We start from the raw sequence: 16,060 nt of genomic DNA, 5'->3' as shown, positions 1-16,060 counted from the left end.
ATGGAAAGTACCGATTGGGCTTTTCATTTTTTAATGTTTATTAAACATATTAGCAATAAGACAGAAGATTGTGTTTGGAAAGTTCCGTGACGCGCGCCGTTGGATGTTCATTCTGGCCATGTTTACGCGTCCTGCAACAAGCGCGATACTCCCATTAGCGATTTAATTAATAAAACTCGTCGTTTATTATACCTTCGTGTAGAAAAAGGGCCCTTATCTTAATCTTCTGGCTTCTCTCTCGGACTCGAGGAGGGTGAGAATGTCGCCTTCCCGCACGGGTCCTTTGACGTTGCGGATGATCTGTCGGTTCTGCTCACCGATGAACTCCACCTTGACCTGCGTACACTGGCCCTGGGAACCAGTGCGGCCCAAAATTTTCATCACTCTTGCAAGAACGACGGGCTTTTCCATTTTTTAGTCCTACGGTCTGTTGTCCCACGTGGAAAATGTCAGCCGATGCAACGAAGAGATTTATTTAGCTGGAAGTGACGTCATAACAAAATTGCGCTCATCGTTTGTCGATTGTTTAATTAAGAATACCGGTTAAAGCAAAGCAAAAGTTTTATTTTAAATATTCAAGGCGTTATGAGAGAAATTTTCATGTAAAATTCTAATTAAATGTAAATTTTAAATAAATTTATAAATTTTATTGAATTTAAAATAGCGTACTTTGGACTGGAAACACAAAACGTTTTATTTTAATTTAACCGGTAATTTTAAGGATTATACCGGTTTTGCAAACATTTTTCGCGGCAAAACTATAAAAATTTAGGAATAATAATAAGAATTGGAAGACGAAACATGAACACCTTGCACAAAGTTTTGCTTCACCGAATTTCTGGGCTCCGACAGTGCTTTGCCCTTGGTTTAAGAAATGTCTACACATGCCAAGTTTTATTGGACTTAAAGAAGTTCAATCTCCCCGAAGAGGAGAGCCGAGCGGAGACGAGGTTGAAGGCTCAAGATAAGGTGCCGTCAACGTTCAGACTTGTTTACAGAGCTCCGATGAAGTCCTATGTCATGATGAATCAAGTCACTTCCACTATCGGCGTTGCAGTTATTGGAATTGGAGGAATCTATCGCGCAGCGAACACACTTATGTTGGACCTTCCGATGTCTTCGTTGCTTGCAACAGATGTGATGACACCAGTGGAATTAGGGAGCATTGTCACTATCTCGACAATGTTTCTGGTAGTTTTAATGTACTTCAACCTACGTTACCCACTCAGAATTTACAGATGTGAAAATACCTCCAGGTAAATTAAAAATAAATCCTTTATTATCCGATCCTAATCCACTTAATGTATTTTCAGATACATATACTTGAAGTATGGCTGGATTCCCCTAATGACTCACAAATATGAAACTAGATCTGGCTGCTGGACTGCGAAGAAAGAGTATGATAACTCACAACCTTTACAATTCTACTATGATTCTGCCAACAAGTCTACACTGATTGTCTTTAAACCTTATTTTAGAAGCTCGGATGACTTAGCAGAATTACAAGTCAAGCCAAAAAAAAGTGACGTTAAGAAATAAATTTATCTGTAAAAGTAGGAATTAATTCGAAGTCTGTTCATTTTATTTGTCTCATTATTAAGAATGCAGAATTTGGGCAAAAGAAATATTTTATTGCAGGTAAAATTGTCGAGATGACTTTCTTACTTAACTGATAACTTATGGACAAGTCGTACGTATTGCAAAAGCATGTGTGGAATTAACAATTTGGCCTTCAGTTTATTTAAAATTAAAAAGTTATTTAAATAAAAAAGGACCAATAGGCGTTATTTTACTTTGACAGTTCACATCTAAGCTGTGCGTAGAATTAGGTGAACTCCGGAGTCAGTGAAGACTGGCTCGCTGAGTTCCCCGACATTAAGAGCAAAGGAAGCGTTTTCGAATGGCTTTTGCATGGCTCCTCTTCCGAAAAGCCCCAGATCACCACCACGCTTGGCGGAACTGCAGTCCGAGTATTGTTCAGCCAGTTCGGCCAAAGTTACTTTTCCTGAGACAATTTCATCTCTGTATCCTAAAAAATAAATAAACGCATGTATTTTTGTTTAAAGTAATAAATCTATTTCATAATTAGCCATTTATATAAAGGCATTTAAAAAAATTAATTTTAAGATTAATACCGTTTATAAGCTCGTGAGCTTCCTCCTCAGACCTGGTGATGTTCTCCTCACGCCAGGACGAAGGTCGTCTGGACTTATTGTGCTTTACGAGCAGATGACTGCATTGCACTTTATCAGGTCCTCCGCCGCTGGATGCAGGTTTGGCTGGCTCGGTAGGAGTGTCCCATTGGCTTTCCTTCGTGTACTTGTTTAAGAAATAATGCTGGCCTGAAGAAAAGCAAAAAGAAGTTAATACAAATCGAAAGTTGATTGCAGGGTCGAAAACGCCGGGGCTCAATGAAAGTTCCTTTTAAATGAAATTTTCAACCCTTATGAATAGAATAAAAAGCAACGCCAACCTGTGGACCGGCTAATCCTTTTCTCCCATCCCTCGGGCAGCTCGTCGTCTGACATCTCAAGCGGAAAATTCGCAAATTGTGCCTCTTGGAAGACCTCAAAACCTGGCACCTACTTGTTTATATCGATCCCTTGTCAATCCACGGAAAGCTCTCTTCTGATTAGTCAAGAGAACGAAACTCAAGGATGCCCTGACCTTTTAAACCAATCAGCGCTCGCGATTCAAACGCCGGCTGAAAGAGCGGCGAACAACGCCCACTTTTGCATGCACCGGAGCGAAAGAGGTGGCGCTGAAGGGCGGCAAAAGCGGCGCGCGCCCGCGATCATTGATGTCCTGAGTGCATTTTCGCTCTCGGCACAAGTCGGTGCCTGTCAGTTCGCCTAGCCGAAGCAAGCAGCGAGGCCGCGACGGGCTGGCAGCGGAAAGGCATCGCGTTCTTGTTCTTTCTGGTGCTCACACACAAGGAATTGGTCCCCGTTAGTCACGCCAGACCTCTTCTTCAGCACTCGACGGACGGTTGCATGCGTTCACCCTATAGCTTGGTGAGTGCACCCTTCTCTTCTTTGCATTCCTCTGCTGTACGGCGTGACTTATGATTAAAGGGGGTGCTATCGTGACGGCACACAAAGCAGGGTGGCAATGGGAACGAGCCCGCCGTGATTTACGACCTCCACCCATTTGCGGCGAATGATCTTGACCGATAAATTTTGAATGCGCCCCTTTTATTTGCGTGTGTGTAAAAAAAGCCTTTCTTTTTTACATGAAATATCGTGTTTAATGCTTTTTTTACTTACGGCTTTCCTAATATAGAAACACAGCTATGTTTTCTGCAAAAAAAAAGATTTAATGTCAGCCAAATGTTACTAAATTTTCCTCTTTATAAAAAAACGGCATCAGATTATTTATTTTAAAAGGCTGTAAAAACGTTATTGAGAACCACTGACACTGTTGAGAACGGTTACGTTGAAGCATAATTAGAGATGCGATTAAATTGATGGGATACAGAGTTGATTTATCCCCCCACCCCCCACTTAAAAATACATAATCAAGATGATCTGCAATTAGTGTTAAAAAGCAATTTAAATAATTGCTGCAAATATGCTATTATATTATTCCTATATACAATTATTCTAACTGAACACAAAATCTCACATAGCTTCAATTTTCATTTTTTTAATCAAACAATTTTTATTCTTTATTTTTAGAACTGTCAAACATCGCTTTCAATGCTCGTAAAGTTTTCGCTTCTTCTCGGAGTTAAATATTGGCACTGCTTTTGGAGGTTATAAAAAGGCGACTAAACATACAATTTTATGCTCATGTGTCGTCTGCATGTTTTTTCTACCCCGAAATGACTCAATTGAGCCAATAAAGCTCGAGTCGCTTTTCGGCAGACACGCTCCCAGTGACATCACCCGCGAAATATAGCCCAATACAGTTAGGCGGATAGGATAAGAGCCCAAGTGAAAACGCATGCATAGAAAAAAGACACACTTCTTCATCTTGCTTCAAGGTTCAAATATGTCAAGTTTATTTTGGCGATATATTTTTGCGCTGCTAATTTGGCTCCAAAAAATATCCTTTTTAAAGAGGTGCACTTCTTAACACATAAAAGATGCTTTTTAAATTGTTTAGGAAGAACTTACTTTAATTGAAACTTATATTTAAGTAAAAAATTTAACACAAATAACTATTAAATAACATTTTCCCATGTATTACAATTACTCTGAAATGAAGAGATTGGGCTTTCCTTGTTGCGGAAATTGTTTTTATTAAAAAAAATGACTATACCAGTTTCTATCTTTTGAGATTTTAATTTTTATGTTAAAACGTGTTTTTATTTTGCTGATTTATTGTAGCGACATTTGTTTTTGAATAAAAACAATTTTCACAACGAAGAAAATCTCGATCTCTTCACTTCCATGATCATCGCCTTGGGTGTCAATTTCTTCTAAGAAATAATGTAATTAATTACTAGCGAGATATTTTTGATTTGAAAATATTGAAATAGATAATTTTTTATAAATTTATTCTAAAAATTGAATAATTTTGATTTTACCATAAAAATATTTAGTTTCTTCCAATTTTAGGATCTCCTACTTAAATAGCCTTAAGAGGCATGTAGGAGTTAAACTTTAAATTCAAATATTTTTGCAGCACCTTTGGTCATTTTATTGAAGATTAATTAAAATAAAGCACATTTTCATCTCAGAAAAAGGCACCAAGCAAAAGCCTCTCAAAAAATGATTGTGTGGTAGATCGATTTTGACTTCTATCTAGGGACGATAAAGAGGATAAAAAGCCTGGCAACTCTAAACAAACCGCGCCGGTGCTCATTACTGAATATAAAAATGCATTCAGCCAGCGGAGGAAGAAGAAGAAGGGGTTCTATTTTCGAGTCCGAAACATAAACCGAGAACGAGAGGCGCCTCTGCAAGTCTGCAGCCACCCACGGCTGAAAATATATTCATAATAAGTATATGGTGCACCGGCCGAGGTTTTTATTTTTATTTTTTTTCCTCACTCAAATGGATTTATCAGCGGCACACACTTTTCCGTATCACATGTGGCCGCAGACGAATGGGAAAATATAAACAGTCAATTATTTCGAGCTGGAAGCCTCACATGCTGCACGCAGGGGCGAAGCAAAGAAAGAAAGTATAAAATTAGAAAAGTATAGTGGTGTGCGGCGTGAATTCATTAATGGGATGGAGTTGAAGAGCAACGCCCAGTTATTCGGTTCAACTCTCTCGTCCGCTCGCTCTGCAGAAATCGCAGCCGCGGGTGTCGTAAAAGCCGCTCTACTGCCTCTCGTCTGACCTGCCCTGGTGTGTGTTATATATTTGCCGGCCGTGTTGCAATTAATTGAAGGGCCAGATGGTCAATTTGGGCATTATAGGAGTAATGCTTCCGCGTAAGGATTGCAAATGCGAAATTCGCAATCAACCTAATGCCCCTTTTTTGCTTACTGTCCCCAAGACAGGAGTTTAATATTGTGCCGCCAGCCATGGCTCATTTTTTACTCAATTTCCTTTTTAAAATTAGTTTAGCAGAAAGAGTTTGAAGTTCTTTATAATAATAGTGATGTTTTTATTAATTTAATTTAAAAAAAAAAAAAAATGGAAATCCTGGTTCAATTTTTTTAATTTTTTAGTTTTAGAAATTATCTTTTGGTGGAGCTTAAAGATACAAAAGTGATGTTCCAAAAGTTGCCTTCTAAAAAATTCAGAAAAAGTTTCAATTATTTCTTTCAGGAAAGTAAAAAATTAAAAACAACAAAAAACAATAAAAGTGTCAAGTTTTAATATAAAATTTTAGAAATCTCCCTTTCCCTTATTAATTTTTCTATTTAATTTATTTATTAATATTTAATTTATATTTGAAATTACTTAATACTATGAGCTTAATAAAAAATTGTGTGAAATTTAAATGAATAAAACAGTAAAATGAATTATTTGTTAATTCTAATAACATAATAATTATATTGTTGATCAAAAATACAAATTTGCAAGGATCGTTTGTCACCAGAATAACTTTTGGAGCAAATTAAAATAAAAAGAACTTAATCACTCGTCTTTATTATTATTTATTTTACATTTTTATTAAATTATTTTTTGGAATTTTAGCCCAATCCTCAAATAAGTTCAACGCTCTTTCTCAATAAAAATAATAATCAGACTCTCACTTCTGTCTGAATTAGCAACTCTCCCTCATCTTGATCGATTGCTTTTCCACATTGGCGTTGACGCTGACAAATGGTTGCGTAGCTCTTTTCTCATTCCAAAATCCGCTCTCCCTATTGTGCTCCATTTTTCCTCCCGAAAATGGGTCATTGCTGCAGCATCAACTTTCCGCGCTGCAATTTCCTGCCGTGCTGCAAGGAGAGCCCGAAGGCCTTCGCACGCAGGCCTTCGACAATTCCCGCTCGTCAGCAGTTTTTCTGTATTTCGTGGTCGGAATATGACTGGACCACTTGGTCAGCAAGTCCGCCACCGCTCACATCTGCAGCATGGTCAGCTTTTTTTCAGGGTATGATTTTATTTTATTTTATACACACATCTTCGACCAAATCTCTTGGGTGGATCAAAAGATTTGGAAATGTTGTAGGCTTTTAGCGTGGATGCTGTTGATAGAGAGATGCCCACTTGGCGTTGCCAAACAATGGCATCTTTCACCTTGAGTGACTGGTTTTTGCACCCACTCTATCTTTTCCAACCGCGTCGACCCACACATTATAATGCTTCTGCCTATGCATACATTAGTGATGGGTTTCTCATTACGTGCAGCGAGTGCGAAAATTTATCTCGGGTGCTGCGAACTGGAGACGAACGGCTCGGCTAAAACTGTTTGAAATATTAATTAAGGATATAAGGACGATAATTTAGCCGCTGCTCGCATGAATTGAGAGAGGTTGTGAAATATGAGCGCACCGAAAGCCGCATAATTTAAAAGATGCAGATTGTGTCGCATAAATCTTAATAAATGTCAATTAAGACCAAATTAAGAATTTGACACTTGAAAAGGTAAAATAATATTAGCTGATTGGTTGGAATTTAGTTCTTATATTTAATAAATTTAAAAATTGCAGTCTTTTTATTTGATAAACAGATTATTAAATTTTTTGATAAATTTACATCAATTTAAAATTAAAGTAGGATTTAAGTGGCAAATTATCATGATATTTCTCCTCTGATTGTAACGTTTGCTCACGTTAAAAAAGTTTTCTCACCCTTAAAATTTCAAATTGCATGTTTTGGTATAAATTTGAAATTCTAGTTGGTTAGGATTTTGGATCGCCCTCATTATATTTATTATTTCATCACGTTTGTCCTAAATTTTTGAGTGATATAATAATTTTTTATTCGTTTAAACCGCAAAGGCCATTTTCAAGATCAAATTATAATTTATTGTTACTTTAACGAGGCAATTTATTCCATTATTATATATGATTGTTATAAAGTTTTAATTTATTCAAACATTGCAAAACATACGGTTTTGTTTCATTTTTCACGCACAATCGTGCCGCTCTCGCTGGAAAACAGTACAACAAACGGATAAGGTCATGATTATTATAGAGCTGCCGTGCACAAACAGAAAATTAACGCACTGCTCCGTTGCAAATCCCAAAGCATCAGTGTGACTGACCTGCACCTGATGCCATAAAGGACGCGCGCGCAAGTATGGCGGTGCGGCGGCGGCTCTGGAGCGACGGCTTCTGCATTCGAATTAGCCGCAAAGCCATCGCAAACAAGCAATAATCACGTTTCTATGCGCGATTCAATGGAGAGGCCTTGATTCGTCCGAGGCCTCTGACGCAAAATCGGCGAATCGTAAAAACGAAATGGAAATTCGCAGCGCCAAACGGGGTTTCACTTTAATTTGACGCTTTGTGTTTGATGAATATTTTATGCAAGTCTTTTATTTTTTGGCAACCAAACGCGCAAATGGGACTTTTCGGAATAGTTTATTTTGGCGCTGCTGCAAAAGCGATTTCATTTCTAGCGAAAATGTAAATGCTTTTGAAGCGCGATACAAAAATATTCTGCGGAGACGCGCGACGGCTGTGTTAGGCCGTGCCATTCCTGAGTGCGTTCGGGGGTGCAGGAAATCGATACTGGAGAAGCCATTCTCGGCTTTCGGGAGATGAAACAGGAACACACCAACGCCCCATAAAAACTTGTGCGCGAAACGCAGCGGGGAATAAGTTGCAAAGTTTTGACCTAATTTGCTTTATGTTTGTTTTTAATGGAAGAGCAAAAACCGCAGCCAAAACTCTTGCTGTTGGGTGGTTTTGTGGCGGAAAAGGGGACAAACAAAGTCGCAAAAAGATACAAAATAATTTTGTAAACAGCTATCAGGATGGAGTCCAAAGCTAAAAGTATATAAAAAATTTAATAATTATTATTACTCTTTAATGAAAGGTCTGAAAATTTATAAAAAGTCTTTTTGGTACTTTTGCCATCAATTCAATCTAAATTTTAATATCCTAAATTGGAATGATTATATTCTGATTTAAAAAAATATCCGTATTCAATTTTTAGTTTTTTTGCAAACATTTCCATAAAAATTACAAGATAAGTGATATCAATCTTTTAAATTTTAATTGAGATGAGTAATCAAAGCAATTGCATGATTTTCAGTGAAAATGAGCTCTACAAATGAAGGTTAATTTTGTAGAGAAAAGTATTCATTACAATTATTTTGATCTATTCGAAGATGACGTGATGATAAGTCCATTTTCAATGTTTTTTGTTTAATAAATTAATATTTCTCCTACAAATAGGAATACCAAGAATACTAATGTTCTTTTCTGTGTCAATATCCGAAATTATATTTGAATATTTTCTATTCAAAATGACCAATCATGAAACTATTTATGAAATCAAATGATTCCAATCATTATTTATTATTTTAAAAATTTAAAAACGATAACTTTTTCTGCAGTTTTTGTTTCTGTATCGCTCTCATTAATAGATTGCCAATGAAATCCACCTGAAATATTTTACATCAATTCCATTTTTTTTTATCAACACCTGTAGTCATTATCAGGTTTCAAATGTCCCAATTACGTGATTTTATGACTGTTTTCTCACTCGGTACACATGAAGATCTTCTAAAAGAGCCTATTTGATAGCTTTGAACTGTCGAAGCGGCTTTAAAGTTTTTACAGGAAAAGTTCCTTTCCTTATCAAAATCCCATATTCTTATCTCAGTTGTTGCCTAATCTGGAGCACCGAGCGCAATCAAAGAAAGTGCATTACGGCTCCGTGTGCAGTTCAGATAAGACTTCTTTTTCCGTTTTATTATACAAGAAGAAAAATTAATTTTAAACCCCGAAGCGAGTCGTTGTAATTTTTTATATTTCTCTGCGTCGAGCGCGAGCGAGCGAGTTCCACGGCCAGGATAATGACCTCCTCCGTTGGCGTCCGTGAACGTTGCAGAGTAGGTAGGATGGTAGGTGTGCATACAGCACCATAGAAAAGTACGGGACTAATGACGGACATACTAGTGTGCGCGCTTCCTTTGCTCTGCTCTCCGTGCAGCAGGAAATAAATGAGTGAAATTTGCTCAGCGGCGGCGGCGCTGGCTGAATTATGTGCCCTCTCGACCCAAAGCCAAGCAGGGTGGATAACAATGATGGCGGCGTGAATTATTGAGAAGTGCTCACCAGGGTGAATTATTCATGCATGCGCGGCCCTTCGGCGCTCAGACGGAGAGTTCGTGGGAAAAAAATGAAAAAGAAGCCGGGAGGCTGTCAAGCGTCACAGAAATATACATTTGAAAAGAATGAAATGAACAGGAATCTAAAAATAAAACATTTAGCTTCTTTCTTTTTAATTTGTTTAGCGTGCAATAATTAAAATTAAAATTTATTCAACTGAAGGACTATAATTTGAAAACTGAATTAACTTTAAATTTTGCAAAAAAAAATTTGACAGCAGAATAAATAGAGTTAGCTTTGATATTTAAGATTATTTTGTCACTTCATTGGTTGCAACTGTTACAAAAATTGTACATTTTCTTTAACTTATAGACAAGAAATGTAAAACAAAATTTTAAACAGGATTTAATTATAATTTAGAAAATTTATCTTGCAACAAAATACCTTCAAAGTTTGAAATAACTTATTATTTCTCAATTTTCACGTATTTTTTTTTGTCAGATTTAATTGCATTTAATTTACTTTTACTTTTCCCTGGAAATTTTCGGTCTGCTTGCAAAGCGACCGCAAAGTAAAAGCCATTTTTATGGACGAGAGGCGGCACTCGTTAAATTCGATTTCTTCTAATTTTTCTGACCTTGGGGCATCTCTCTCTCTTCAAAATGCAACTTGGACCACAACTTTCATTTTAATTGTTTGACGACAGCGAATCGCAACCTCTCTCATGCATTGTCTGTATTATTATGCAAATATCTCATGCAAAAAAGTGCGCCTCTCACTTTTTCGGCGGACACGTGGATATATATTATGTCGATAAAATACTACTAAATTTTCCAACTTGTCGCTGCTAAATCCACGTCTCGAGATTTATAATTCACAACCCAATTTCCTTTGTGGCCGCGAATAAAATAGCCCTTTTTGCCGGTGTATAGATCACTCAGCCTCAAGAGACGCACAGTTTTGCCCTCTCGCTCGCAAAATGCAACTTTTATGTCAGACACACACGGTGTGTACTAAATTTTTGCTGCTTGTCGCACGGGAAAACGGCCGGAATATTTGTGTGTAGGGTTTTGCGGCGGGTGTGCCCGATGCAGAGGGAAAAATTTCCCAGGCGTGTCCTCTGCGTGCATGACTAAAATCCACTCTACTGCGAATGTTTCTGCCATTTGAAGAGCGGAAAGTAAAGTGGATGAAATTTTTTGAATGTTGGCTTCTGAAAGATAAAAAAAAGCATAAATTTTAGCTAAATATTAAAATTTATCAAAGAAATTTTGAAGAGATGCAAAATGTAAAAATGAATAAAATAACATAAAATTTTTTTTTTAATTGAAACCATTGAAACAAGATTTTGTAAATTCAATTTAAGATTGCGAAAAACAGTTTTTTGCAAAATTAAGTTGATATTTTTAGCCTGAAATTGGCAAAAGAAAATTTAAAAGAAGCAAATATAATGATGTTAAATATTTTACAAAGGGTATATTTTTTCAACACATTTTTTGGCATATTTTATTTAATTTTCAAGAGATTTGGCTAATTAAGTTGATTCGCCCTTCAGTCTTGTTCCTAATTTAATTTCCCTATTTATTTTTCTAAAAAAAATTTGAACTTTTCCCCTTCCATTATTTGGGTTTTGATTGGATTTAATAATTAGTTTTTTTACAATTTGCATGCATCTCTTTGTGGGCCAATAAAGATTGACTTTTTTGTGAGATATTTTTGCTATAATAAACTTTCAAACAAAATTAATAAGTAAACTCCTTCTGATTTTATAACTCGGTAGAAAAATATGATCCATTATTAAATAAATCGGCTTTCATCCTGTCCAATTTAGTGAATCGCCAAGAGCATTCCACGTTTTTCTCTCTCTCAATCTTTTCGAATTAATATCATTGGTTTGTGCGCAATGAAATCGAATCGCAGAGTAAAATCCGCAGCCCGCAAATTGCCGTCTCCGCAATTTTCCGCCGAACGAGAATGGCAAACTCACTCATCTCGCAGCAGAGTTTTCAATCAATCGCCGAGCCAATTTCGTTCGCGGGTGAAAGCCCACGAGTGGACTTTCGAGAGAATCAGCAGCAGCCGACAGCGCTCGGTGAATTGAATTTTCTCCAACCCGCGTCACTCTGCGTCTGCTGCTTTTTCGCTCATACTTTTTACAGTCTGCGGCTCCTTTCGATCGTCGAAAAGCTGCAGACGGAGGAAATTGACGCAGACTTAATCTGCTCAGGTGTGAATTCCGCTTAATTGACGCTGGCAACTGTAAAATTGGAATGAGAGATTTTTGTGAATGCGCTTTGGAGTGGAAAATTTGAATGTGTTTTCCAGATCAAATATTTTTGATGAATACCAAAGGCTCGCATTTACAGTTGTATTTAAACACTAAAGATTGTATTAAAGAGCTAAAACAAAATCTTAATTAAGGGGTCGCTTCATTCATGATTTTTTTATTCTTGAAATCATGATAAACAAAATTTTCATGACCAAAAATGAAATTATATTTTTTTTGCGATCTCTGCAAAAGTTGAAGGTTTGGATTTTCCCTCGAAAAACATTTGATTGAACCTTAATGGGCTCTTTTTGCTAAATGACTAAATTCAACCAAATTAATTAACTTTTTGTAAACCTTCATACTTTCCTCAAAGCTCAAAATATGGGATATGGTGAACCCTTTATTTTATTTACCTATGTTTTCACATTTAAAAGAGCAAATTTTTTTTAAAGCGATTTCGTCTTCATTTGTGAAACTATTTTGTTATTTTTGGATTTAAGAAAAGATAGAAACAATTTTGTAGTCTCTTTTGACCCTATAGAATTTGATTGATCAATTTAAGTAAATTTGCAATGAATCTCTACCAATTTCATATTTTTTAATTGTATAGAACAGGAAAAAATATGACATTTAATCAATTTGTCAAGTTGAGGTTCTAATGGTTGATAATTTATTGGTCAACGAACTTTCCTGTATAGTGTGTGTGCGGCTAAAATTGAGGGCACATAAGTGTATTTCCTCTCTTAATTAATTTAACGCTCCACATCTTAACGGCATGTTTTTGAATGACGCTAAAAACCGTATTCAGCGTTTTGCTAATTGGCCATTTTACTTTCCTGACGCCCTCGCTCAATGCAAAAAACCTCACGCCGCTTTCTCCTCTCGGCTGAAATCATCGCGGCGGTCTCTCTATTATTTTGGTCCACGATAGCGTGGAAAGTTGAATTGCTGGCAGCGGCGAGACTGGTTTTGAACTCTGCCACGTCTGCGTCTCTGTGAATATCCTCTAATTAATTCTGCAAAGTTACGAAAGGAAACGCGATTATCGCGAGCAAAAAATCTCAGCCGTGGAGTAAATCGTAATTACACTCGGTACGTCCGTCAATGGGATATGAATTTGCACAAAAAGAAACGAGAACCGCCGGCGTCACGGTGGAAATTTTGCTGCACAGAAAGAAAGCTTTGATGACCAAACAATTCCCCACAATCAGCATTCGAGTATACACGTTTTTTTTTATCTTTTCCGTCGGTAGACTAAATCAAAGCGGCGCACTAATTGCAAGGGCTGAAAAACTGCTGACATTCAAATGTTTTGACGCCGGCGAATTTATCCGGTATAATTCTTTGAACTGCATAGATTTGTTTTTGCTGATTACGTCGTTGCACTACAATAACGTCTCGTTGCTTTGCACACCAGGAAAGGCTTTTTAGCTCAATGGCGTGGAAATTCGAGCAATGGTGTGTCTGCTGATGACTCTTTCAATCCCTCTGTTAGATCTTCCCATCAAGTTTTTATGTTGAGAATCAGTTTTCAATAGTATAAAATTGAGATGAAATTAGTTGACAAAAAAGTATTGCGATTTTTTTCTACGTTTGAAATATTATTTTCATAGAAAGAAACAAAATCAAGCATTTAAAAATTAAATAAAAGAATTTATTGAGTGATTTAAAATATTATAATAATTATTTTTTTTTTCAATAAATTCGATTCTGACAATATTGATCTTTGCACATTTTGCGATTCTCTGTTGCAAAAAGAAAGAAATTTGAAATTAAAAACACTCTTTTCATTACTTCATTTCACGCTGTTTTGAAAGATGTTTATATTCTGACCTCTTTTTTTTAAAGATAAGAATTATAATTTCATCTCTTATTCTCGTTTGACAATATTTATTACAAATTTTAGTACAAGCGTCAAACAAATTATTGTATTTTGTAACAAGCTAGGGAAGAAATAAATTTTGAATTCAAGTGCCTCGTCTCCGTTGAAATCAGTGCCTCATTATACATTATAGAAGAAAAATATTATAAAAATATCTTTGTAATATTGAGTTTTATTGTACTTTTATAGAGCAAGAAATAAATTACTTTGTTAAAAGATATTTTAATTTGCTTTATAACGTCTTTTTAACTATAATTGAGCCCAAAAAGTTGCCTTTTTACAATTGCACCTGATTTGTAACTTTTTATTTATAATGACGGTTCAAGAATTAAATAAGAAAAATTAGCAGATATAATTATTGTTGAATGAAGTAATTATTTTGTCTCCCGGAATGAAGTCTGCCTTTAAATTTATTTAAAAGAAAACAAAAATTTTTAATTTAAATTTTAGTGTAATTTTACTCTAAATAAACTATTCATTCAAAATTAAATATTTTCAAGGCACAAAAAATGTTCCCTTTCTCAAGAATCGCGCGTGACGTGGCCTCCAAAGTCTAAATATCTTATTGTTGCAATAAATTATACAGCACTAATTACGCACATTGAGCAACTCCATCGGCCCCCGCGGGCCGCATTTAAGCCCAAAACCACACGCTGAATAATTCGCTTGCAAAACTAATGCAATTAAGCGAGAGAAAAGATCTTTGGCATGCACGTCTTGTCTGGCGTGTTGTGGGGCGCACAGCTGCTGCCGTCGGGTGTACACAAGGCGAACGTGGGGGTGCGGATTGTATTGATCTGCTCATGGGGTGCTCCTGTTCTCGGAGTCTGCGATAACGGACGGGGTGGAACCGCCAGTGCAGCGCCGGGTCTGGTGCACTGACCTCAGCCCTCTGCTTTGACACGATGGCCGCCCCGTGATGGTTCTGCAGAAATTGTTCACCTACCGATGGGACAATCGCAGCAACACCGGCAGGTAACCCGTGAGGGCAGAACCGCTCCGGCCGCCGAGCGTGTCGCTGCTCTTTTGTCTCCATTTTCTGCTGTTTGTTGATTTTTGCGAAATTTCCTCCTCAGTCAACGAACTCGGATCGGCATTACGAATAAATCGATTCTGCAATTATTTATTGTGTATATTATTTGGCAATTCGGACGCCACGCTCACTGCTTTAGTTAATTGGCAGTCATTGCACTTACGGGATCGCGATTTTTTTTTAATTGGGTCGGTCTTTTTTGGCGAAAATTATATTTTGATACACCTGCAGAAATACAAGTGATGTCAAAAGCGACATCGTAAATTGAGCGAGACAGCAGCTTCGAGCTAAGTATATAGGTCAACGTGTCTCTTATATTCGAAAGCAAATATGAAGCACCTTCTGCTGCCGTGCAAATACAAAAAATGTGATAAATGTGAACGACCCTTTTTCCGCGTAATTTTAGAGCACAATGAGGCAATTCAGTGATATGAAATGCCCTTTAATTGCAAGTGATAACGAAAAGCTCCTTAGATTATAATTTTCAATTTATTACAAATTTTTAGGTTCTTCAAATCAAAGACTTTTTTCAAGAAGGACATTGAATTAGATAATTTATAATGCCTCTTAAAAATGACCATCGATGAAAAGAGTTATCACAATAACCCACTTAAACGTTATAAAGATAAACATTATTCTGAATTAATTATAACAATTGAATTAAGGACAAGCACGTGGTTGATAAAAAATTAGCAATGCCATTTTTGGTTATTTTATGGCCCTTTTGAATTAAGTTTTTGAATTAAGTTTTCCCATTCTTTGCCTGGTTTTACTATTTTATAATCATTATTGATTGTTGATTTTAATTTCAATCGCAATCATTTAGATCAAAACATGCATTCAATTGTAAAATTTGGAGAAAGAAACTTTGCTTAACCTCGTTGATTTTTTTTCTTATCGTTGGATTAAATTTTTTTTTCATCAAATCCATTTTGAAAGTTATTATTGTTTATTCTTCTCAAGTCTTCACAAAATTAAATAATATAAACGTTTAATATTACATTTTCCATTATATTATTTGAAGGTCTGGATTTTAACTTTGTTAAGTAAACATGTTATAAAAAATATTATCTTACTTGCAGTGGGGGCTTGATTATAATATTATTTACTTTTTAAAATTTAAAATTGTATTTCAAAGTCTAGCTTTAATGACTTTCAAGTGGAAAATAATAAAATTATAAATTGAAAATACAAATAAAATAATTTTATTAGCTAATAATTATTATAATGGACTGGAAACAT

General features: G+C 36.1%; 4 protein-coding genes across 6 annotated transcripts in view; 2 read left to right on the top strand and 2 right to left on the bottom strand.

The window, feature by feature from the left end:
- Positions 1-14: 14 nt before the first annotated feature.
- On the bottom strand, positions 15-494 carry LOC132193695 (small ribosomal subunit protein eS28). Its single transcript, XM_059614524.1, has 2 exons — positions 193-494; positions 15-131 (listed from the first exon to the last, which is right to left on the bottom strand). Exon 1 carries the CDS (start codon positions 409-411, stop codon positions 214-216), a length of 198 nt encoding a protein of 65 aa, XP_059470507.1. The 5' UTR covers positions 412-494; the 3' UTR covers positions 15-131; positions 193-213.
- A 221-nt stretch (positions 495-715) lies between these two features.
- On the top strand, positions 716-2,020 carry LOC132193495 (uncharacterized). Its single transcript, XM_059614208.1, has 2 exons — positions 716-1,256; positions 1,314-2,020. Exons 1-2 carry the CDS (start codon positions 802-804, stop codon positions 1,537-1,539), a joined length of 681 nt encoding a protein of 226 aa, XP_059470191.1. The 5' UTR covers positions 716-801; the 3' UTR covers positions 1,540-2,020.
- Positions 1,713-2,634, bottom strand: LOC132193496 (putative peptidyl-prolyl cis-trans isomerase dodo). The gene is made up of 3 exons (XM_059614209.1): positions 2,474-2,634; positions 2,136-2,342; positions 1,713-2,029 (listed from the first exon to the last, which is right to left on the bottom strand). The coding sequence occupies exons 1-3, from the start codon at positions 2,526-2,528 to the stop codon at positions 1,809-1,811; spliced, it is 483 nt and encodes a 160-aa protein (XP_059470192.1). The 5' UTR covers positions 2,529-2,634; the 3' UTR covers positions 1,713-1,808.
- A 191-nt stretch (positions 2,635-2,825) lies between these two features.
- The window catches only part of LOC132193486 (ecotropic viral integration site 5 ortholog), a 27,930-nt gene continuing 14,695 nt past the window's right edge, over positions 2,826-16,060 (top strand). Inside the window, exon 1 of one of the 3 annotated variants that reach the window (XM_059614194.1) lies at positions 2,826-3,014. Coding sequence is in view for 2 of the 3 variants with exons in the window: in XM_059614193.1 (XP_059470176.1) it covers positions 14,705-14,760 (56 nt within the window). In the remaining variant the exon portion in view is untranslated. Of the gene's footprint in view, positions 3,015-14,635; positions 14,761-16,060 lie in introns of those variants that run through there. The other 2 variants (XM_059614193.1, XM_059614192.1) reach the window with 2 other exon arrangements.

This window comes from Neocloeon triangulifer, unplaced genomic scaffold, assembly GCF_031216515.1.
Source record: "Neocloeon triangulifer isolate White Clay Creek 2 clone unplaced genomic scaffold, ASM3121651v1 ptg000004l, whole genome shotgun sequence".
In the NCBI taxonomy this organism is placed as follows: domain Eukaryota; kingdom Metazoa; phylum Arthropoda; class Insecta; order Ephemeroptera; family Baetidae; genus Neocloeon; species Neocloeon triangulifer.
Note: the sequence above shows the minus strand (reverse complement) of the source record. Positions and strands in the feature narration are given on the sequence as shown.

Bases quoted from the DNA above. Each gene is read 5' to 3' on its own strand.
- LOC132193695 (XM_059614524.1), bottom strand. From the start codon at position 411: ATGGAAAAGCCCGTCGTTCTTGCAAGAGTGATGAAAATTTTGGGCCGC.
- LOC132193495 (XM_059614208.1), top strand. From the start codon at position 802: ATGAACACCTTGCACAAAGTTTTGCTTCACCGAATTTCTGGGCTCCGA. The intron at 1,257-1,313 runs GTAAATTAAAAA...ATGTATTTTCAG, and splicing joins AGATGTGAAAATACCTCCAG to ATACATATACTTGAAGTATG.
- LOC132193496 (XM_059614209.1), bottom strand. From the start codon at position 2,528: ATGTCAGACGACGAGCTGCCCGAGGGATGGGAGAAAAGGATTAGCCGG. The intron at 2,343-2,473 runs GTTGGCGTTGCT...GCTTTTCTTCAG, and splicing joins AAGGATTAGCCGGTCCACAG to GCCAGCATTATTTCTTAAAC. The intron at 2,030-2,135 runs GTATTAATCTTA...TTTATTTTTTAG, and splicing joins AGCTCACGAGCTTATAAACG to GATACAGAGATGAAATTGTC.